This window comes from Rhincodon typus, chromosome 21 (assembly GCF_021869965.1).
Source record: "Rhincodon typus isolate 14 chromosome 21, sRhiTyp1.1, whole genome shotgun sequence".
Lineage (NCBI taxonomy): Eukaryota > Metazoa > Chordata > Chondrichthyes > Orectolobiformes > Rhincodontidae > Rhincodon > Rhincodon typus.
The window spans coordinates 32,446,643-32,471,929 of record NC_063352.1 but is presented as its reverse complement, the minus strand read 5'-3'; the positions used below and the strand labels follow the sequence as shown (position 1 = coordinate 32,471,929).

General features: G+C 39.0%; 1 protein-coding gene across 2 annotated transcripts in view; it reads left to right on the top strand.

The window, feature by feature from the left end:
* Positions 1-7,014: 7,014 nt before the first annotated feature.
* Positions 7,015-25,287, top strand: part of LOC109930641 (transmembrane protein 114) — an 83,502-nt gene continuing 65,229 nt past the window's right edge. For both annotated transcript variants that reach the window (XM_020530090.2, XM_020530089.2), the window contains exons 1-2: positions 7,015-7,198; positions 7,419-7,499. In XM_020530090.2, the coding sequence (XP_020385679.1) occupies positions 7,015-7,198; positions 7,419-7,499 (265 nt within the window). The remainder of the gene's footprint in view (positions 7,199-7,418; positions 7,500-25,287) is intronic.

Here is a 25,287-nt window from a genome sequence, read left to right as displayed (position 1 = left end):
TGATTAGGCTATGAATGATCTCCATCACTGCACAAATGTACAATTAACCTAGCATGAAACAAAATGAGAAACCAAAACATTAAGAGTTCCATTCAGAACCACATGATTCAACCTGTTGTGCATAATGTTCACAGTTTCTTTATTGCATCAAGGAGACATGCAGGCAAACAGCATCTCTATGCAATTCCAAAGAGATTCAAGTAATAAAGAAAAAAAGGCATTTATGTAATGCCTTTCCCATCCTTAATGTATCTTAAAGTGATTCACAGGCAAAGAATGAATAATTGTTATTAAGGAAACGAACGTGTCAAACATAATGTGCACAGCAAATCTCATAAACAATAATGGAATAAACATTTGCTTACTCTGTTTGACAAATGTTGGTTAGTTGAAATATATTCACTCACATTATAAATGTTGATTAATACTATGAAGATTTTGCTCAATTATCTTTAAGGGTGCAATAAAATCCTACTGAAATATTTAACTCCTTCAGGAACTTAACTATGTTGGAGAGGTTGTGCTACTGAAAGTTATCAGAAGGAATAAGTTTAATGATCTTTCTCAATATGTATTTGATGTTGCTTCACTGAGTTGTTGGATTTATTTGCGAAACTTTTAACTATATGTATGCATATGCTTGTAATAGTTGTAATAATACTGTCAATAATATAAGTTAATTAAATATAGTCAAGTAAGCAATTAACACTGAGAACAAGTTCTGTTTCCATATATCAATTTTATTATTTCTGTCATTTTCCTAGGGGAGATATGTTGGATGTATTTATAATTTAAATTGAATGGTATCATTGTTATTCATTTTGTGAAAACAGCACAAAGTCCTTGTCAAAAATCAATCTTCGAAGCAGAAAAACAGAAAATCAAAACAGGAATAAGCTATTTGGCCCTTTGAGCCATTCAGTATGATCGTGGCTGATTATCCCCTGATCCCGCTTACCCTTTGATCCCTTTAGTCCCAAGAACTATAGCTATCTCCTTCTTGGAAACATTCAATGGTTTGGCCTCAACCACTTTCTATGGTAGAGAAGTCCACAAGATCGATACTGTCTGGGTGAAAAAATTTCTCCTCACCTCAGTCCTAAGTGGCCTACCCCGTATCCTTGGACTGTGACCCCAGTTCTGGACTCCTTGGTCATCAGGAGCATCCTTCCTGCATATATCCTGGTCTAACCCTGTTAGAGTTTTACAGGTTTCTATGAGATCTCTCACCTCAGTCATCTAAACTCCAGTAAATATGGTCCTAACTGATCCAGTCTGTATCCACATGTCAGACCTGCCATCCCAGGAAGCAATCTGGTAAACCTTTGTTATACTCTCTTCATAGGCACAATATTATTCTTCAGATAAGGAGACCAAAACTGTTCACAATACTCTACGTGTGGTTTCATCTAGGTTCTGTACGGTTACAGCAAGACATTCCCGTTCCTCTACTCAAATCCTCATGCTATGAAAGCCAACATGCCAATTATCTTCTTCACTGCTCGCTGCACCAGCACGCTTACTTTCAGTGACTGGTGTACTAAGACACCCACGTCTCATCAGACCTCTCCCTTTCCCAATTGTACCACCATTCAGATAATAATCTACCTTCTTGTTTTTCTACCAAAGTAGATTTAATTTCAATTAAGTCTATACTGTTCCAACATATAAAATGATGTTACATTAAAGTTTGGTAAAGTTTGATAAAGAAATAAAAAGACTTCATGGTAGACTTGCACAGCTGGGCAATGTATTTACAGTACAACCATGACTAACAAAAGTGCTGACATATGAAAGAGTTTCTTGCTATTCCACCAGTGGCAGCATGCCATTTACTCCTAATAATAAAATTCAAAGCCTTACACATGTAAACAAACTGAAGCAGGCAACTACAATTCAGAACTGCATTGTAAACTGTATCATAGTGAAAAAATCTATGTTTAATAACGATATACTGGTAAATGTTATTAAAGCTTATCTATTTAATATATCTGGAAAATATTTAAAGTACTTTGTTTTCCAATTTCTTTTCTTGGAAATTTATCCCATTATCACTTCATCTCTTCAAAACATGGCACAGTGGCTCAATGGTTAGCATTGCTGCCTCAGAGTGCCAGGAACCCACGTTCAATTCCATCGTCGGGCGACTATCTGTATTGAGTTTGTACATTCTCCCTGTGTCTGCATGGGTTTCCTCCGGGTGCTCCGGTTTCCTCCCACAGTCCAAAGATGTGCAGAGTAGGTGGATTGGCCATGCTAAATTGCCCATAATGTCCAGGGATGCTTAGGTTAGGTTACTGCTTAGGGTGAGACATGGGAAATGCAGGAGTAGAGGAATGGGTCCGGGTGGGATGCTGTTTGGAGGGATGGTGTGGACTTGTTGGGCTGAATGGCTTGTTTCCACACATAGGTGCTCTATGAATTCTCTTCTAAAGAAAATCATTGACTCATTGTTGAGATCCAGCCACTTCTTCAAAGCAACCATTATGCATTTGAGCCTTGACAGTGAATATCAGAAGGATACTTGACTGAAGGCCAATGAATAATGAACAAGCACAGGAATTTTAGCCAATTTTCCCTGCAGTAAATTAGTCTTAAATCCACTTGCATAACAATGACTTGGTGGTTGAAGTGCAACTAGCTTGGATGAAACGCTTATAGATAGAATTTGGAATAATGGCTGTGTGTGATTATGCTCATTACTGCATTCTCAAGGTTCAAAGTAGGAAACAAAGGGCCACAGAATGATGTTAAAGTGATCTTTTCACCTTATTAACCTAGCTCTATCAGGATGTCCTTTTCAAAATAATAAGAAGTGACTATATACTGTCATGCTTCAAATGTTGGAGAGAGCTGATAGAACACAAATTCAATTGAAAAGTGGCAATTATAGTTTATAAGAAATCTTTGTTTAGTTGATTAATCCTTTTGAAACTGATCCATGCAGTTCATATTATCACTATGACTAGTCAAGTAATTTGAAGTAGGGTTTCACATTATAGTTTTAGACTGTCAAAAACACATTTGAAGTAAGCCCCAATTCAATAAAGAAGAAAGACTTAATTTATATGGCATTCTTCATGACCAGTTGATGCCTTAAATTAGCTCTACTGCTAATGTATTACTCTTTGAAGTGTTGTAATGTGGGGGATGCTGGTTTGTTAAGTTCAGCTGGCTGGATGGCTGGTTTGTGATTCTGAATGATACCAATTGTGTGGGTTCAATTTCTGTTACTGTCTGAGGTTACCATGAAGGATTACCTCTCCCCTTGCTTGAGGTGTGGTAACTCTCAGGTTAAACCACGATGGTCTCTGTTTAATGAGCGAGCAGCCCTCAAGTCTGTTAAGACTATGATGACTTTACCTTACCATTTAATCCTGGGGAGAAATCAGCCAGTTTGCACTTAGCAAACTCCCACAAATAGCACTGTGATAGTGACCAGACAATCAGTAATTTGTGATGTTGATTGAGGGATAAATATCAGTCAGGACACCAGGATGACTCCCTTGCTCTTCTTCAAAATAGTGCTGTGGAATTTTTTACACTCTCCCAAGTGGCCAGGTGTAGCTTTAGTTTAACATCTCATTTGAAAGACAGCAAATCTGGAGTGAGTGAAATAACTCTTCAATTTGACACTGGAGTGTCGGACTTGATTTTTGTGCTTAGGCATCAGAATGGGACTTGTACCTGGAATCTTGATAAAATCACAGCTGATCTTCTACCTTAGCTACACAGTTTCTGCACTGTTCCCATATTTCTTGATTCCCTTTGTATCCAGAAGTCTGAAAATCTGCATCAGTGATCTATATGGACTTCAGTAAGGTGTTCGACAAGGTTCGCATGGTAGACTGGTTAGCAAGGTTAGATCACATGGAATATAGGGAGAACAAGCTATTTCGATACAGTACTGGCTCGAACGTAGGAGTCAGAGGGTGATGGTGGAAGATTGCTTTTTGGACTAGAGGCCTGTGACCAGCGGTATGCCACAAGGATCAGTGCTGTGTCCACTGCTTTTCATCATTTATATAAATGATTTTGATGTGAACATAGGAGGTACGGTTAATAAGATTGCAGATGACACCAAAACTGGTGGTGCAGTGGACAGTGAAGAAGGTTACTTCAGAGTACAACAGGACTTTCAGCAGATGGGCCAATGAGCCAAGGAGTGGCAGATGGAGTTTAATTTAGATAAATGTGAGGTGCTGCATTTTGGGAAGGCGAATCAGGGCAGGACTTATACACTTAATGGTAAGGTCCTGGGGAGTGTTGCTGAACAAAGGCACGTTGGAGTTCAGGTTCATAGTTCCTTGAAAGTGGAATTGCAGGTGAACAGGATATTGAAGAAGGCGTTTGGTATTCTTGCCTTTATTGGTCAGTGCATTGACTATAAGAGTTGGGAGATCATGTTGTGGCTGTAGAGGACATTGGTTAGGCCACTTTTGGAGTACTGCATTCAGTTCTGGTCTCCTTGCTATTGGAAGGATGTTGTGAAACTTGAAGAAGTTCAGAAAAGATTTGCAAGAATGTTGCCATGTATGTAGGTTTGAGCTATAGGGAGAGGCTGAATAGACTGGGGCTATTTTTCCTGGAGCATCGGAGGCTGAGATGTGACCTTATAGAGGTTTATAAAATCATGAGGGGCATGGATAGGGTGAATAGCTAAGATTTTAGCCCCAGGGTGGGCGAGTCCAGAATTAGAGGACATAGGCGTAAGGTGAAGGGGAAAAATTTAAAAGGGACCTAAGGGGTAACTTTTTCATGCAGAGGGTGGTGTGTGTATGGAATGTGCTGCCAGAGGAAGTTGTGGAGGCTGGTACAATTACAACATTTAAAAGGCATCTGAGTAAGTATATGAATAGGAAAGGTTTAGAGGGCTGTGGGCCAAATGCTGGCAAATGGGACTAGATTAATTTAGGCTACCTGGTCAACATGGACGAGTTGGACTGAAGGGCCTGTTTCCATGCTGTACACTCTATGACTCAATACCAACGCTTTTAAGAATTTTATATGTTTCTGTGAGATCTTCTGTCATCCGGGGGAGGCAATAGCCTAGTGGTATTATCGTTGGACTGCTAATCCAGAGACTAGATAACGTTCTGGGGACCCGGGTTCGAATCCCGCCACAGCAGGTGGTGGAATTTGATTTCAATAAATATAATGACGACTATGAATCCATTGTTGATTGTTGGGAAAAACCCATCTGCTTCACTAATGCCCATTAGGGAAGGAAACTGCCATCCTTACCTGGTCTGGCCTACATGTGACTCCAGACCCACAGCAATGTGGTTGACTCTTTGTCCTCTGGGCAATTAGGGATGGACAATAAATGCTGCCTAGTCAGCAATGCCCTCATCCCATAAATGAATAAAGGAAAAACAATTCTTCCTTACCTCAGGGGAATATGGGTATAGTCTGCTCAATCCTTCCTGATACAACAAACTCCTTAGTTAAGGAGACCAAAACTGCCCACAATACCTGTGTGGTTTCACCAAGAACGGTGAATTATGAATTGTAAGAAACCAGTTCTACATATCGGTTTCACAATACTTAGAGTAGTTGTGGCTTGAGATGTTTAGAGTCTGTAATTCCTGCCCATTGTTGGCACCACCCTCCATTTGGTGTTGATTTTTTTAATATAAATTCTTGGAATATGAGGATTAGTGGCGAAGTTGCCCATCTCTAATTGGCCTTGAGAAAGTGCTGATGAGTCACCTTCTTGAATTGCTTAATCTATTTGGTGTTGGAACACCCACAGTGCTGTCAGGGAGAGAGTGCCAGAGCTTCAAAAACAGAATTCTCACTTTGTGACAATGAATGAACTGCCCTACATTTCCAAATCAGGACGGTCTGTGGCTTGGGAGAACTTGCTGCTGGTGGTGTTCCCATGCATTTGCTGCCCTTGTTATTCCAATGAGTGCCACCTATATGCAGTGCATCTTGTAGATGGTATACACTGCAGCCATAATGTAACAGTTTCTGTACTTTGTTGTTGTGGACTGCCCGTTTGCAGTGTATTCTTGCATTCTCTGACTTTCTTTCAAAATGAACAGTCTGGTATATTTTCGCTGAACTTTACTTGCCGCGGTGATTAGTGCTAACAGCTTTACCGATGTTTCTTTTTACCGGAATAAGGTCAACGCGCTGTGCAGTTATTAATGAGCGACTCGAAGATTAACTGCCTAAGACGGGAAGTGTTGTGTTAGGACTCAGCTGCTACTGTTAAAATTCTGAATGTAGTTTAAAATTATTGAAACAAAACAAATATCAAGGATTTATTTATGGGGTTAAAATTAATCCCCTTAAAAATACGAGATGCGTACCGATCCTCCCATTAAAGACGATTGCATCTTTTTACTTCTGAACTCAACTGAAGTGCAAACATAACTTTCTTAATGAATCTTTAAGCTGTTTCTTCATCCCCAGACACCTGTTGTGTTTTGTTAGAATTTTCTCAGTTTATTTTGGATATACCACGTCTCTCTTTTTACCCTTCCTTCATTATGGAAGTGCTGCGTTTTCTTTTCACTGGGAGGCTGCAGAAATATTTTAAGCAGGACCTAAGTATGTAGCACTGCTGTCAAACACGAGATCAGAAACAGCCTGCGACCCCTCCATGTACCTTTCTCTCCCTCACGCACAGAAACGGAGAACACAACTGAAAAGTTTCTTGCTTTGCGGCATTTTAGGGCTTTTTGAGTCAATAATGTGGGATCTTCACTAAGAGAAATGTAAGTAAATGTGATTGACTTCTTATCCGACAGATGAATACACACACACATCCGCAATTTCACTGAATTACGTCTTGAGATACATTTCGTCTTCAAGCCTTGGCGAATAACAGAAGCCGAGAGAGAGAGAAAGAGACAAGGACCACCCGGAACAGAAACATCGCTATTATCTCACCCGAAACAAGCATGAGGCAGGAGTAGCATCATTGTTGGCTCTCTGGGAAATCGACCCAGACACTGGAGGGAGTACGGAGTGAGGCATCCTGCTGATTGCTCATTCCCCGGGATGAAGTTAACATTTGGCGTGCTCTCCGTGTCTGTTGCTTTGACTGGGGCGATAAGCTTCGTGTTCCTGGTGGTAGCAATTGGGACAGATTTCTGGTACATTATCGATGCCTCCAAATTGCAAACCTCCTCCAAATCGTTCGACCAACTCAGTTCCCATTCTGGGCTTTGGAGAACGTGCAAATGTAAGACTACCGTGACAGTTTAAATTCTGGAGAAATTTGAAATGCTTTCTTATTTAGATTTTTAAACAAACGTTGATAACATAAATATTTGCAGTAATTCATAAAACTACCAACAACTGCAGGATAATAATCGATTTGAGTTTTTTTTCCCTTGTGCAATCTGCTTTCTGTCTAGCAGCGAGCCTAATTATGCATCTTTACCTTGTGTTTTTGTTTACAGTTCAAAGCAAATGTTTCCATTTAATTAATCCGTTCTGGCAAGGAGACACAAACTTCACAGCCTCGCAAAGACAACTACTAAGTAAGACTCGTTATGTGTTCTCTTCTTAATGTTCATTTAGAACAGTGTGTGAAGCAACCTGTTGTAGTCATCAGCCGCAATGCACAGGGCACGTTATCAGCCAAAGCTATCAACACAAAGTATGGAATCGTGATAGGTATTTAAAGTAAAAGATCATGCCCTTTTAGGTGATAAATTAAACATTAGATTCCCGTGAGGTGCTGTACAAGGCTGGGAAATAAAAAATGTCAAGAACTGTCTTATAGCCTAAACGGGTAGAAGCAAACAAAAAAAATGGGAAAATGCTTTTTAAGATTTAATAAGAAATTGAAGACATTTGCAAATATCTGTTCCGAAAAAGAATGTGTAAAATTTTGCTGGCTGAGTTGGGGTTTACATGAAAAGTAAACTTCAAGATGCTGTTCAGAACAGCGATTAATTTTTACTGGGAAGGGTAATATTTGGATGGCTGGTGCAACAGGTTAACCCTACACAAGACTTTCCAGTTACACAAGCTGGATGCGGAAGCCACTATTAGCTGCTTTATAGAGTGCGCTGCGTGCTTGTAGGAACTCAGATGCACAGTACTCTCGCCAGCATCTTATAATACCAGAACCATACAGCCTCGTACAGGACCTGCACATGATGAGTTTGGGCTTAGTTAGTCCACTGGAAGTTCAGTATCTGATTCAAATGTAACCAAAGTATCATAACCCTTTAAAAGGGGCCATTGGATAATATTTACTTATAAGGTGGAAAATGACCCCTTCAATCTTTCCAAAAGAAATTTGTCCAGACACCACTACCTAAAACAAAACCAGAAATTCCTGGAGAAACTCAAATGGTCTTGCAGCATCTGTGGGAAGAAAACAAAGTTAACATTTCAAGTCTTGTGACTCATCATCAGAACTCTTCTCCAGCAATTTATGTTTTTGTTTCTGATCTCCAGCACTCACAGTTCTTTTCTTTATTATACTTCACTGGTTTGAACGCAATTATTTCCAGTCAGTGGCAAGTAAGTGATCATGGCAGATAATATTTGTAAATTAATTTCATCATTTTAACATTTCACTTCATATAGGAAATGCTTATTTTAAGAGATCAGTGGAGCATCTGAACTATGTTAAATGTTTTAGGTAATATACACAATTTATTTGTGATTATGACTGGAATAATATACTGAGCCCAAATAACTATCAGTAGATTCTAAGCAATGCTAGTGTGTTGTGATGTGTAAATTTTCAGTCATTATTAATCTTTTAAAAAGTGTTACTAGCTCAAAAATCAAGTGCCATGCTATAGGCTAAAGAAATTGAAACCAATAACAAATATTATTTCTGGGACAGCACAAGTCTTTTGAATACATTTAAAACAGATGTTGTCTCTTATAACACAATATTTTTTATTTCTAAACCTGCCTGTCTTGAATGCAATTGTTTGATAAGCTCCTTCACATTATTCAGAGGATAAAATTCAAATCTTTCCTGGTATAGATGATTATTTTTTCATCTGTAGGTTTCAGTCTCTCTCACAAACTAGCCTTTCTCTATTATATCAATTTTTGCATCCGGCTTTGTATGTTCTCATTGTTATAATCAGGCTCATTATTTTCCAAATCTGAATTTTACCTTCTTCACAGTTTTATTTTCCTAAGAATTTATAAAACCTAAGTTGCACATAGTCTTTGTTTTCCTGGTTTACATGACTCATGGTGTCCTATGAACTTTGGTGACCATGGTGGACCATTCAAAACGTTGAAGCTTAAATTAAACCTAAAATAAAACAATAAGTGAATGGAGATGGTCAGCATTACTATAGCTTTATTATGTATTTTTTTCTTCTGTGGCTAATGTTATTTCAGCAACCTTTTAATCATTATCTTACTCTGTACCAGATTATACCTGATAGAGTATGGCCTAATCAGATTGGACATCAGTCATTGTAACAAAGGAACATAGGTGCAGGATTAGGCCATTCACCCATTGAGTCTGCTCCTCCATTTAATACAATCATGGTTGATCGAACACTTCAATTCCTTTCACCCACACTGTCCCCATAACCTTATGCAATGGGTAATCAGAGAAAACTATCAAACTGCACTTTTAAATCCGTTCTCAAACACTAAGCTTTCATAGCTCCATGGGGTAGACAGTTCTAAAAATTCATAAACCTATGGTCTTGGTCTTAACTAGCATTGATCTTATTTTATAAATTGTGTGCTTGGTTCTAGACTCCCAAACCCAGGGGAACATCTTAGCTGCATCTATCTTGTCTGTCCCTTTAAGTATTTTGTAAATTTTAATGAGATCACCTTTCATTCTTTGAAACTCCAGAAAAGTTAAAGAAACTACTTACCCAGTTTGCCCAGTGTCTCTTCATAAGACAGTCCCGTTTTCCCAGAAACTAATCGAGTGAGCCTTCATTGCTTTCCTGAGGTAGGGAGACCAAAACTGCACACAAGTACTCTAGGTACAGTCTTACCAAAGAAACAAGACTTTACAATTCCTGAACTCAAATCCTGTTGCAATAAAGGTTAACATTCCATTAGCCTTCCTAGTAACTTGCTGCACCTGCATGCTCGCCTTCAGTGAATTATTGCTGAAGATCCCTATGTCCTTTTTGCATATCTACACTTTCCAACTTCTCACCATTTAAGGACTACTCTGCACATCTGTTCTTCCGATCAATGTGATAACTTCACATTTTCCTCTTTACGTCTCATCTGCAATATATTTTCCCATTCACTGAGCCAGTCCAAATCCTCCTGAAACTGTTTCATATCTTCCTCTCAATCTTCCATGCATTCTTGCTTAGCTTTGTATTATCTGCCAATCTGGAAAAATTATAGTTGGTCCCTGTGTCCAAATCATTGATATATATCCCAAATAGTCACATTCTGCCAAAAAATGAATGACTAATTTATTCCTACTGTCTGTTTTCTGTATGTTTGCCAATCCTTAATCCATGTCAGTACATTACCTCAAAACTAATATGCTTTAATTTTGATAACCAACCACCTTATCAAAGGGTAACCTTATCAAAAGTCTTCTGAAAATCCAAGTATACCTCATCTACTTAGGGGGTAAGTAACATCCTTAAAAAAAACTCCAACAAGTTTATCAAACATGATTTTCCATTCACAAATCTATATTCACTATGCTGTCATGGATCAGAATTCATCCAAGTTGTCCTTTTTGAATTTGGTTAAATGTAGTTAAGCAATTTGCTCAAATATGGACATTTTTTGAGTAATATTAAAAGACAAAGAAAGGAACATTTATTAAGTGAATAAGAAGAATGAAAAAGAGAGGAAAAAGACAATAAGCCTCATGCCCTTCTGCAATTGACAGCTAGTCTGAAGGCTGAGATTGTTCCTGGCACCATTCGCTATCCCTGTCTGAGGTGAAGTCCAACTTCTTGGAACGAAACTCTCTCACTTATACAGTGTAACAAACAGCAAGGCACAGAAAAAAAAACACAGAAATACATGTTGATTGTGCCAGTTTTGACACCTACAGGAATGCTCACAGGACTTATTCAAGGTCATGCAGCTGTTGAATGCCATCAACAAGTTTAGCCCTTCAGCCCATCCTATACATATGCCCAATCTGAACATTTTTATCCAAGAGTCTATTTACATACAAATATTGAAACTATGAGCAGGAGTAGGCTAATCAGCCCATTCAACCCTGCTCTGCCACTCAGTATGATCCTGCTGATCTTCTATCTTCTGTCTCAATTTCATTTTCCTGCTTTTTCCCCATACCCCTTGGTATCTTTAATAGCTAAACAAAATCTATCTCTTTCTTGAATATATTCAGTTACTTGGCCACTATGTGGTACCTTATCAAAAGCCTTCTGAAAACACAAATACACCATATCCTGTGGTTCTCCCCTGTTTATTCAATAAGTTACATCCTCAAAAAAGTGCAGTAGATTTGTTAAGCATGATTTACCTTTTATAAAGCCATGCAGGCTTTGTCCAATACCGTTAATACTTTTCTAAGAGTTCTGTTATTGCATCTTTTACAATAGAATCTAGAATTTTCCCCCTCCTGATGATAGGCTAATTGGTCTGTAATTCACTGTTTTCTCTCCCTTTTTAAGTCATGGGGTTACATTTGCTACCCTCCAATCTGTAGGAACTGCTCCAAAATCTATAGAATTTTGTAAGATGATCACCAATGTGTCCAATATTTCCACCACCACTTCCTTCAGTGTACTGGGAGGTACATTAGCAGGCGCTGGTGATTTGCCAGTCTTTTACCCCATTAACTTCCTTCGACCTATTTTCTTACTAATATGATTTCCTTCCATTCCCTATCTCATTAGAGTCTTGGTTCCCTAACATTTCTGAGAGGTTATTCTGCACCTTTTTGTGAAAACCAAACAAAAATATGAATCCAATTCCTCTGCCCCTTCTTTGTTCCTCATTATAATTTTTCTGCTGACATTTGTCTTCACTATTCTTTTTCTCTTCATATATTTATTGGAATTTTTATGGTCAATTTTAGTGATCCTTGCAATTTTAATCTCAACATTTCGTTCTCTTTTGTTAAATTTTAAAATATTCCCAATTCTGAAACTTGCTGTATTTTCTGGCAATTTTATATGATTCCTATTTGGATTGAAGACTATCCCCAATTTCTTTTGTGTGTTATGGTTGAGCAACCTACTGGTTTTATTTTTTGCACCGGACAGGAATAAATAATTTTGTATACATATTCTTTAAATATTAGCCATTGCGTTTCCACCATTAACTCTTTTGGGAAGATTCCCCAATCCATTCTTGCTAAATTAGTGTCTCATACCTTCATAGTTCCCTTAATTTAGGTTTGGGACCCTTGTTTCGGATTTGACTACTTTGATGTTCATCTCAATGATGGATTCTATCATATTACAGTTGTTATTCCCCAAGGGACCCACATAACCATATAGTTAATTCAGCCTTTCCCATTGCCCAGTATCCAGTCTAGAAGAACCTGAAGACCCTTTTCTGAAGAAGGGTCTAGGCCCGAAACATCAGCTTTCCTGCTCCTCTGATGCTGCTTGGCCTGCTGTGTTCATCCAGCTCTACACCTTGTTATCCTAGAAGAACCTGTTCTTTGGTTCATTTCTCAATGTATTGGTCAAAACATCACCATCATGTACACACTGCAAGCAATACACCTCCACAATATGACTGGTAATTTGGCTTGTCCAATCAATACCTAAGTTAAAGTCATCCATGATTACAGTTGTACCCTTATTACATTCATCTCTGAATAATGAAGGTACAACTGTAATCATGGGTGATAATGCCTTCCCTTCTCCACTACTTCTTGGGAGTGTATAAACAAGCCACAATAACATTTTCTGCCCTATGGTGTTTCTTATCTCCACCCATACAGATTGCATATCACAAATTTCTCAACCAATATCCTTTCTCACTTTTGCATTTATTACTCCTTTACTCACCATGCTACCCCAACTCCTTTCCCTTTTTGTCTGTCTTTCCTAAATAATTAATATCCTGGATGTTCTGTTCCCTTCCTTGGTCACCCAGTAGCCATCTTTCTATCATTGCAACTATATCATAACTGTGTATATCCATTTGCGCTTCTAATTCGTCAATCTTATTATGCAACCTTGTTAGTCAGCTTACCTTATTTTATACTATGGTGCTAATTGTGTTTCTTTCATATGTTTTGCCTGCAAACTTTGCTTCTTACCCTTGTTTCCCCTTCGTCTGTCTCCCTGCTTAGGTTCCCATTCCCCTTTATCACATCTTTTTTGATAGATTCCAGCATTTTCCCTGCTACTGATATAAGGGTGACAGGTCTGTAGTTTCTTATTTTCTCTCTTTCTTCTTTCTTGAATAGCACAGAGATATTTTGCTAACTTCTAACCTGCAGGAATCATTCCAGAAACAATGGATTTTGGAAGATGATCGCCAATGCATCAACTATCTCTTTAGCCATTTCATTCAACCCTCTGGGATGTAGACTGTCAGGACCCAAGGTCTTATCAACTTTTAGTCCATTAATATCTCCAGTGCAATCTTCTTACTAATATTTCTTTTCTTCAATTCCTCATTTTCCCTAGCCACTTGGATCTCAATTTTAGGAGATCTGTTACATTTTCCTTAGGTAAAACAGAAACAAAGTAATATTTAACTTCACTGCTATTTATCTATTCCCCATTAATAGTTCTCCTGACTGCCTGTAGTGGACCCAAATTTGACTTAGACTGATGTTTCCCTTTTATATACGCATCATAGTTTTTACAGTCCATTTTTATTTTTTTTGCTAGATTGCATTCATACCCACTTACAACTTCATGACTTATTAGTTAGGAGGTTGGATCAGTTATGATGTTCTGAATACTGAAAACTTGAAAATTCACTTTCAAGAGCCTAGTATCAGAGTAATGACTTTACAAATGCAGAGATGGCCTTGACTTGTAAATTTTTATGCTGAATAAACTTCGATGTTTCAGTCTAATGCTAAAAGATGTATTGAACAATAAGAGCTAAATTGCATAATGGTTATTTCCTTGGCCTAGAGCTGACAACACTCAAACAATATTTCCTGCAGACTTCAACTGAAAGGCTCAAAGAGTACTGTCATACAGAGTTGTGCAGTCATGGGTGACTTTCTCCCAATCCTTATTCTGATAAAATTTTTTGTGGAGAACCACTGAAAATTATGAAGACTGCTGGGACTTTCTGCACACATAACGACATAACACATAACGGAGACACTGGAACTCCAAATCTATTTGATTTACTACTAAGATTACATAATGTGGGTTTGATTTTGCTGTATGGTGAGGCAAATAGGACTCACTGTTATTAAGTGTAAATTGGATAAAAACTACCAGAAATTGCACATGTGCAATAAAAAGTGGAAATCTGGAAATTACTATCCAACTTACAGTAACGACTTTTACAATAACAGTATCATCACACAGAGCGAATTGGCTTTAAAGTACGTACATGGACATGAAAATGCCATACTCACATAATATTTACATATCAAACTTGCCAAAAAAAGTGTATGGTTTTCAGTTCACTGTGAGTACAATTGTGACTCCATGACAAGCCTTGGTAATTATCACACAACTTTTTCACCACTGAAAATTTACCTTTACAACTGTGGAATCACAAATCAGAGATATGAAAAATAAAGCTATAAAATTTTCTTTAACTTCTCCTTCCTGTTACCTTTATAAATCTCTTTAAATTGCAATTTGATTCCTTTACTTTATTTTCTGTACATGATTTGTCATTGAATTCAATATTCTAGCTGACATTTCATTTTGACTGTGTGTGGCTTGTTAGTGATTCTTCAATCTCATTGGGTAAGGAGATAAAGTGTTACCTTGTTCACTTAGAATATGTGTAGAGGTTGGCTGTGTTGAAATTTTTTCCAATCACTGCAATATCCAAGGCATAATACCATGGACATTCTGTAGGAAATTGTAAGTGCATTGAATCATTGGTAACTTTTATTTGTCACAGACAGGAAAATTGGATCCTTTTTTGTTCTCCACAACTATATTAAAAATGTTTACTTCCGGTGGTTGGTTTTAATATTTGTATGTTCCATACAACAGCTTAAGGAACTCCCTAGTGTGCAAGTATTATAATTGCTTATATATCTATATTCAAAACTATTCAAAAATTGGGTAGTTTCATAATTTCACAGACAGAGTACTTGTTGATGATGCTGTGAATGCAGTTCAGGGAGCATTCACCTCTGTGTTGATTTGTCTTGCTGATCACCTCTGTGCTAAGTATTGCCCAGTTTGACCAAGGATCGTCTCATTTGTATTGCTGTCTGTCCTGCACTTGCGAGTGAAGAAGATAATTGGGCTGAAAAGGTGTGCAATTTCTTGGCCTGTTTTCTTTGTGGTCTCTTCTCAGCCAGCTCAACTTTTTGTTTCAACTTGTGTCTTTGCATGTTCTTCCAAAGAGACAGCATCTAGAGGTGATACATGCAATCGCCACTTCCCAGTTGTCAGTGCCAATGACACCATTTTCAGGTAACGTTTGGTAGTCTCCTTGTAGAGGTGGTATTCATATTCGGGCAACAGTTGGAAAGAGTCTGTCCACTGGCTAGTGAAGGTTTTGCACAATATAGAACACTAGTGCCACTTATTTAGCATAAAGCAATCCTCTGACTTGATGCACCTTTGTCTTGGATCTCAGGTGAGCAAGGCTGAACTGCTTTCTATCATTCTGGTATGTAAGTAAACTCCTCTGTAGATTACCTGAAGGTACGTGACCTCAGCAAGAGAAGAATATGTTGAAGACTGTTGGTGCAAGATCACAATGCTGATTGACACCACTGCAGATCTCAAAGACTTTCAATGTTGCCCCATCATAATTGACCTTACCCATCACATTGTCATGGAAAGAACGGATCACATTGAGTTGCTTCTGTGGCTGCCATTTTTCTTCTGCAGCTTAACTCATGTTGAATGTCTTGGCAAGCTCAATATAGGCAATATTTAGTGGTTTCCTTAGTTCATAGACCTCCAGTTGCAGTTGTTGGATTGAGAAAATCATGTCAGCATGAGATCTTCCAGTTCAGAAATCACACTGGGATTTGAGCGAGATGTGTCCAGCCAGGATCTGCAGTGTACGATCTGATGTGAGCAACATGGGTGAATACTTTTGCCACAATGATTATTGGTGAGATGCCTCAGTAATTGTTGCAATAACTGTAGTCACCATTGTTCTTGTAGAAGCTTCACAATCTTTGTATGAAGTATATCCTAAGGCATCACCCCCTTCCTCCATCAAAGACATGGAGGTTCATGTAGATGCTGCAGGATGGTCGGTTTCCTGTTCTTGATGAATTTAGGTGACGTAGCATCAATATCAGGAGCTTTGCCCATGACAAGTGACTGAACAGTCTTGCTTAGCAGGGAATTTCTTCACTGTGAGTTCAATAACCAGCTCTGTTAGGCAGGCTGTTTATGGTGTTCTCCTAGAACACAATTCAAGGCAGCATTTGATTCATTTTCCAGACTGGGTATTAACATCAGTGATGACCTCCCTGTCTTTGTTTTCTATGGAGTTGACTGATGAACCTGTTGCCTTTTTAATTCCTTCATAAATGCCTGTAGCATTCCCTGTGTTGGAGGACATCTAAATCTTCTGGCAAGGTTACAACCAGTAATCCTTAGTACAAAGCCTAGTAGTCTGTTGGATTTTGGTTTGAGTGGCTTTTAGTGCAGTCAGTCTTCTCCCTTGGATTTCTCTTGTAATTAATGAGAGTAGGTCACTTAGATTCTATGACAGGTTCCACCAGAGTGATGTTAGCCTCGAACCAGCCAGAATTTTTTTTTCACTTTAGCTTTCCATTTGTTGAAAGTGTACTTTTATAAATTATGTCTCAAGTTATGTTCCATTTTGCTTCTGCACTCTGCATGAGAATGTTGGAGGGTATTTTTTCTACTCAAGGTGAGAAACTAGAGTCATAGAATTTTACACTACAGAAGGAGGCCATTTGACCCATCGTGTCTGTACCAGCTCCTGAAAGAGCTACCCAGCTGGTCGCACTCTTCAGCCCTGTCTCTGTTAACTCTCACTTCATCACTTTCAATATATATCCAGCTCTCTTTGGATTTTATCTGGGTAGGCAGGATGGCTGACATTCATCTGAGGACAGCATATCTGCTTTAAATGAAAGAACTTTTAAGAATTGCATCCTAACCATGGTACACAAACGATCTGTATCCATTATGACCACAAATCATAATTCTAGATCACCTACGGACATATCAAACTTTTTAATTCCAACTTGTGGTTTTAAAAAGAGGACAGTGAGTGTTTACTGGGAGCCTGTGTGAACTTGTGAAACGACATCCATTTACGGGGTTAGGGAAAATTCAGACAGAAAGTTTAAATAAAGACAGAGATAACAAGAGCTGACTACCCAACTCCCTCTCAGGTGGGTGCCATCGTATGCAGACTTGTTTGTATTCTTTCCTTCTAAAGATATCCAAAAAAAAGGGGTTAAAAATGAGCTTCAATCCTGATCTCTGTCTGTTAATGCGCTGATGCACTGGAGTGTGAACTGGTCTAATGGAAAGGTCACGTCTTTGAGTGCAGATAAAGGGAAAAAAAAAGACTGTTTCACTCCGAGTGCTACCAGTCAGCCATTGTTAAAAGCACCAGAACAAACAAATTTCATTCAGTCCGCAAAATCAAGAATATTAAAGTTGACGATTCAACTACCAACGTTAGCGCAATTTGTAACATCCACCGCAATGTTCGACTATTTACTGTTCACGAGCAACTCGGAGGCAGGTCAATATAGCAGTTTTTAAACATTTTTTGGACTCACTTCTTATTCCTATCCTGTGTGAATGAGTGTTGCATGTTATTTCTTCGTAAGTTTAGGAACTAACAAACTTGCTGTTTTGTTAACTAATGAAAGCCTGGTCAAATGTATTTTTTAAAAAAACAACATAAATTCATCCGCATTAACCTTGTTGTGTCCAACTGAAGGGGTGGATGAGAAAGGAAGGGGAGGTGGTATACCCCATCTCACCTGGAAACTAAACGATGTGGACTAAGTGAGGATCTAGGAGCGTAACAGGTTGGGGAAGTTTGCCTGGGGACTGGTCTTAACAGTACCAAAGTCAGTGCCGTGGGAACTGCACATGTTGAGAATGTTTTTTTTACAAAGTTGCATCTGGTGTTGATCAGATCCAGCTATTGCCAATATCCGCATCTCGGATCAGATCTAGGAAACCTTTGTTATTGCAACCATGGTTGGCTCCGAAAAGTGGTTGTGAAATAAGCCATAAAACGGAAAGTACTTGAAAAATGTATGGTCTCACTAAGTTTCATGTTTAAAACGTGCACGTATATTAGCACATGGAAAATTTCTATGGGGCAGACGAGAATGCAATTAACATTTGCTTCAAGGCAATTGACTGCATCTTTAACTTTGGATTCTGGATTTAATTGCCAAAGAACTGGTATCGTAGGCTGTCTGAAACGCATTAGCTCCAACAAGCTAAGGCGACAGTACCATTGATGAGGTTGAGAGGTCAGTAGGCTGGAAAGCCTTTAAATGTGACAGCTGCAAACTAAAAGGTTTTTCCTCATAGCATTTGTTCTGAGTGTATACTTTCAGTGCATTAGGGGTGATTTCCAATAACGTGGAGGTCATTTCTATTGCCTTGGCATTTTCCTTTTGACTTTGATCCATGCTCTTAAGCAGCCAGCCTTCACAAGTGTGTCTGAAACACCTACCTTGGACCTCTAATGAGCAGCAGGAGTAACATCTCTAGGAACACTAGGAACAATGGCTGCCACCTCCTCATCCATCTCCTGCCCCACAGGACAGAGGGGAATGACTGTTGAGCTCCAGCTTGAGCAGGCAATGTAAACCCCAACATAGGATTTACAGCCAGAGGACCAACTTTTGGGACTGAACAGCAATGTCTCAGGAGGGTCAGATTTTCTTGGCATTCCACTCCATTAATGTTCAGTTGTTATGTAAACACCCAAAACACTTGATTGTGCAAGATACCCAAGGAACTACCATGATGCTTTTATTCTGCAGTGAAGTCCCCCATAGATATTTGTACCTCCTGAGCAGAAGCAGCAAATAGCTTTTTGGAGAGCAGGCCTTTCTGCCAAGAACATGGCTGGTGATACCTGTGAGGAGTCCAATCACCCTTACACAGGTAAGGTACAACAAAAAGCTCAAGAACACAATAGCAAGGGGGTCAAGAAAGTCACTGGGATGTCAAAGATGTAACTCAGGTGCCTAGTGCCTAGTCAGATGCCAGGGTTGCCCTTCAGTATGCACCAACAGTTATCTCCAGAATGATATTGATGAGCTGTGTATGGTGGAACATAGCTCCAATCCTCTCTTCTGATATATATGTGGAGGAAGGTGTCAGGTGCATTGCATCTCTGAAGGAGGCGCAGCCTGATGTAAGCAAAACACTAGTAGCCACAAACTTAGCTGCCACGAATGTACAGGACAGTCTGATAGAGGCAGCCTCCTATTGATCTAAAGCTGTACAGCCACCCGGCACATCAGTGTGCCACTGTGTCCAGTCCCATGTATTCCCACAGTGAACAATCTATTTCTCTCACTGATGCCCTTTGCTTAAGTTTTGTGTGCTTGACATACTGTTTTCCTGTCAACTGACAGTTATTTGGCAGGTATTGGGCAATAATTATTGGGATAATTGAGTACTGAAATAAAATATGCAGTCTATTAAGACTGACAATAAAAAATGATTATATAATAAACATTTAAATACCTAGGTGATTTCCCTTGAGATGAAGGAGTCTTTTCCCTCAGTTTCCTATTCCTGTGACGTGGGGCTTCTGCTGTGGTTGATATCCTTCGGACTTTGAAGTCTGTGGATGTTGCCTTAATTGCCAACCTACACATGCACAGGTCAGACTCTGCCATTGAGACAGGAGGCAGTATCCAGGGCTTTGATTAAGAAGTGGGGTCACAAGTAAGGAGGAGGGATGGGAGAACCCCAAACAGAATCCTCACTCATATCTCCTCATTGTCCATCCTTCTCACATGGCTCACTTCCATTGTCTGAAGAGCATGTTGTTGCATTTTGTGGGAAGTGTTGAGCAGCTCAGGTGAGCCTTTTTGCATGCTGTTTAAGTTGACAGATTGGGTCTACAGAGATTTGGTCAGAGCAAGCATGCTGTTGGTTGCCTGTCACTTCTGGTGCTCTATGTGGACTCCACTCTTTCCAGGTGTTAACTGTTTTCTGTCCACAAAGGCTGCCATACCTGCTGAGTTTCTCCAGCAATTTCTGTTTTTGTGTTTCACATCTCCAGCATCTGCAGTTCTTTTATTTTGTTGTATATGTCACACTGGTTTCTTAAAACATGCTTCTGTCTGCGATCAGATGATCATAAGAGCCATTTTATGCCCTTGTTTCTCCTAATTTTTACAGTCACTTTAGTCCATGAATTTCTCCAGGATTAAAATCAGATGATGGAAGCTGAATATCAATAGTTCATGTTTATTATTTTCATAATATAATTTCTCCTTATGATCCCATGATCTGTTCCAAACACACACCGTCTCAGTTGTGGAATTTTCTTATGATAATTTCTTCTCTTTGATGATCTGTCACTGCTATTCTCTCTCTGAAGTGCAGCTCCAATAACTCTTGGGTTCTGTACTTTCTTTTAAAGTTTCAAATCTGGTTTTCCTCTTGCCCCTCTTCCTGAAGGAACTCCAGTAAAACTTGGGAAAGATGGATAGTGATTTGACTTATCCTGTTTACTTCAAAATGGCAATCCAGAACACTGCCTTCCAAGTATCATTGTGTTTCAAACTGGTTTCGATCTGTTGGAGGTTTTCTCAGCCAGATTTTTATTTGTGAGACAGAGATAGGAGTTGAGTTCTCAATCTCCTGCCTGTCAGTAACTCCGACATTTGTGTTATGCTTCACAGCTAGTATGCAGCATACCTTTAAAAGACATGATATAATCACCCTAAGACAGCATGTGATCTGACGGTGTAAATGTTTCAGCCTCCATCATAAGTGGGGCCTCTTGATGCATGACATACTGATGAAAATGTGCCACTGTCTGTGTTTGAATCACTTTGTATTAGCCCAGGTAGTGAACTGCTTATGGTTGGGACATACATCCATAGCGGGAGCTGTAATAAGTATCCATTAAATTTCAGTATTTACATTACCCATGGTTAGTTCTTACATTATGGGAGCAAGCATAGGTTTTGCCTCATCAGATACAAATATGCTGTTGGAGGCAAAAGCCCAAAAGACTGCCTACTGTGATAACCCATTCAATATTGGTGAGGATCAGTAACTTAATAATGCAAATTTCTGTATAACACCAATGTTGAGTAATACCGAACAACTAAATACAATATTTAAAAAAAAATTGTTCTTCTTCAGTAATGCTTTCGTTACTTCCACTCCTTCTCCATTTGGTTGAGGATAGTGATGTGAACTAGTAACATGAATGAAATCGTAGTCACATGTGAATCTCTTAAACTGCTCATTTGGAAGTTGTGGACTATTTACTGGTGCCACAGTGTCTGGAATGACCTGTTGAATAGATTCTCTTGAATGATTTTATTACTGTTTGTGCTGTAACTTTTTGTGTAGACAGTTTACTTTAATCCATTTTAAGTAATAATCCATGGTAAAATTGAAAACTTTCCCTTTGAGCTTGAAGAGATTCATTCCCAGATGCTCATGACCTAGATGGAAGAGATGAAGGTGAGAGTGATTCTTTCTTTTTCATGGCTGTTGATGGCTCAAAGAATGTAGTTATCACTCAGTATAGGAAGTGATTGCTAAATACCTAACCACTAGGTTGGTCATTGCACTCTTATATAACACTTTGTAATTCCCACATGTCCTTGATGAATTTTTCTGAAGAATTTCAAGTCAAAGAACTCTTGATATGACTAATTTCTCATTGAAGACTAATGAGTTATTAAGGGTAATGAAGTGTTTGTACTATTCAATGTATCGTCATAGCTCAGTACATAGTCTGGCCATTCTTCTAGATGGTAATCTCGACACGGGGCAGCGGGGTGGCTCAGTGGCTAGCTCTGCTGCATCAGTGTTAGGGACCCGGGTTCGATTCCAGCCTCCGGTGACTGTGCAAACTCCACGCAGACATTCTCCCTGTGTCTGCGTGGGTTTCCTCCGGGCGCTCCGGTTTCCTCCCACAGTCCAAAGATGTGCAGGTTAGGTGAATTGGCTGTGTTAAATTGGCCATAGGGATGTGTAGATTAGGTGGGTTATAAGGGGATGAGTCTGGGTGGGATGCTCTGAGGTTCGGTGTGGCCTTGTTGGGCCTGTTTCCACACTGTAGGGATTCTAATTTTTGTTTTGGATTTATTAATTTTCCTCATTCCTGTACTTCATAATCTTGCAGCTTCCTTTTGATAGCTGATATTTGGTAACTTTTATTATGTAGGCTTCACCTTAGCAACAAAGTCAAAATCAGCTTGTTCTTTCCATTTGATAGTCTCCCTGATTGTGTAACTGCTGTCATTCGGTAATTCCTCTGTACATATTCAGTTATTGAGTCATGCTTCATTAGCCACCATTGAATTCTGGGCAGAATCTCAATGATTTATTTTGTATTCAGAAGAGTGATCAATGGTTTATTGCCGGTTTTGATTTTTAACTTAACCCTCACATAATTTGAAATTCTTCACCTGCATTAATAGCTCTCATCATCCCAAGGAATCTCTGAAGTTCTGTGGTGTTCCTAGACAGTGGGAATTCCGTAATAGTTTTGATTTTCTGCGCATCCGCCATGATTCCAGTAGCTTGGATAACATTATTATTTTATCTTTGATTTTGCAAACTTATTCTTATTCCGTGTTAGACCTGCATCCTACAGAACTTTCATTACCATTCCAACTGATTAGACATATTCTTCTTTTGTGGATCCATGTAATAGCATGTTGTCCATACGGTATTTACCCATTAATGTCTTCCAAGGTATTGGACATTTAAAAAGAAATCATGCCCAAAGGCTGTTGTGAATATAGTTAATGTCCTGGAGTCTTCATCAAGAGGTAATTGGCAAATTATACTATTAGCATTCGGGTGAATATATTACTCTTGGTTTGTTTTGCTAGACTTTCATTCAGTGAAGTCATTGGGTGAATTGCTGGTCCCGTGGCTTTGAGTTAAGTCCACAAAGATTCTTTTGGAACCTTTTTTTTTGTTTTTGCACAATCACCCTACATGACCACCATTTTGTTGGCATAACAACTGGTGAAATTATTCCTCATCATGGCATATGCTCTATTCATTTAACATTGTTCAAGAGTGGATGAGCCTGCTGTCAATGTGTATAAGTAGAATGGTTTAATGTCATCCCTTGTGATATTGTGATATTCTGTCCTTAATTATCCAAACTTGAGAACAATCTTGGGTAGTCAATTGATATTTAATTGGCTTGATCTGTATCTGTAATCTCATGAACTACATAGATTAATCCCAGTCTTAAGTTATAGCAGATAATGTTCTTGCTTCTGAGTGACATAAAAAGATTCCTCCTCCCTTATACATGAGCTTTTCAGTAAGCTGGCCTTTTATTTCAAATATGTTCCCCCAGAAATTTGCAAATTGCTTGCATCTTCATAAGGATAGCTCTAATTTAATCTGTTGAAATCGACCATACTGAAATAAACAGCTCCTCCATTGAATTTGAACTCTGTGGGATATCCATTTTCTTCCTGTTTGACACTTCAGTAATTGTTATTGATTTTGCCCAAAAAGGTTTTTCTTGCTGATCTTGTGGACTTTCCACATCTTGAATGTAGTGTTTCTTGAAGTATTTCTGCCTTTGTTTCTACATTGTCAGCATTCTAAATCTTGTCTGTTCTTTAAATCTGCAGACAACTCTGTCGTGACCATTTTTTCCACAGTTGTGGCACTATGCTCCGCTGATGGACATTCCTGTCATTTGTGTGTCTTGTTCCCTCCAATTATGGATACTTCAAAATGGCAGTGTGTACACTTTCTTCCCAGTGACCTACAAACTAAAGCACCTTACAAAATTTTTTCCATTTCACCTCTGTTCCCCTTGAACAGGAAACCCAGTTCAACCTCCAAAATTAGATTTTGCTAGCCATATGGATTGCATTTTCTTACATTAAATCTTTGACTTGTTGAAAAGGTCTGATACATCTCATCTGCTACATCAACACAATCTAGTTGTGACTCAATACTGCCATCAACATTCATATGCATAATTCTCTGCCAGCCTATAAAGATCGTTGATAAATAAATCTATGCATTCCCTAGCCCCAGTTTTCATTTATTACTTCGATCATTTCAAAATTAATCTCTTGCAAGCTGAGATAAATGTAATTCACTGTCATATGATGCTGTACTCTCATAAATGATAATTCCCAGTCTTAAAGTAATGTCAATGTAGTCTTCTAGTTTTCCTTATGTAATCCTAAATGAGTTTTGTACCTGGTAAATCTTTTCCAATTTTCCCATTCCTGGGCTTGATGTGTTCCCTGATTGCCTGAAATTCTTGTGGTTGTGGTACGTTGGCTTTCATTCCTGTTCCTGCATCCGCTGCTCATTGCTTTGGGTTAGTGCTAACTGCTAACCCAGTATCTCCAGCTTTCAGCTGCATTGCAATGTCCCCAACATTGTGGTGAACCTTGGAAAATGTTTGCTGTGTTTCGTGGACATATGATTCACTTCAGTTGCTGCCTTGAATGTTTCTTTTCACCTTTTTTGCTGTTACCACTACTGCCAACATATTTTGTTGTGTGTTTGGGTTTAACTCTGTTCATCCTCCCAAGGTAGTGCCACTAGAGTCTATAGAACCTCCTGCAAGAACTCTCTATACAGCAATACCCACATTCTCTTCATTCTAAGTTCAGTTGTTTTCCGAGCATATTTTCTCCGAATGATTAGTGGACATTAGTGAAACATAATGGACAGAGTTTTATGGGCCCCCATGTCACTCATAAGGTTTCACATGCAGCTGTCAGTTTGTTGAAAACATGTTATTGCCTTACCAACAATGTACATACCAATAAAACTATGGATGGCAAATTTCAGGCAAGGCATCTGTTTTTCTGGTGTCTGTGCTGCATGAGCCCCTGTTGGTGGTATACTGCCTTGTAAAGTTCCCTCCATTGGCTTAGCTCTTGTGGATTCAAGGGGACTCCAGGGACATGTAGAAATGGTGAAGGGGTTCGAGGTCCAGAAGTCTCACCACCATTTCGAAAGGATTCCACACCTGCACTTCCAGGAACAAAGACCATTTCATTAGAGAACTCTTTTCTTGAGG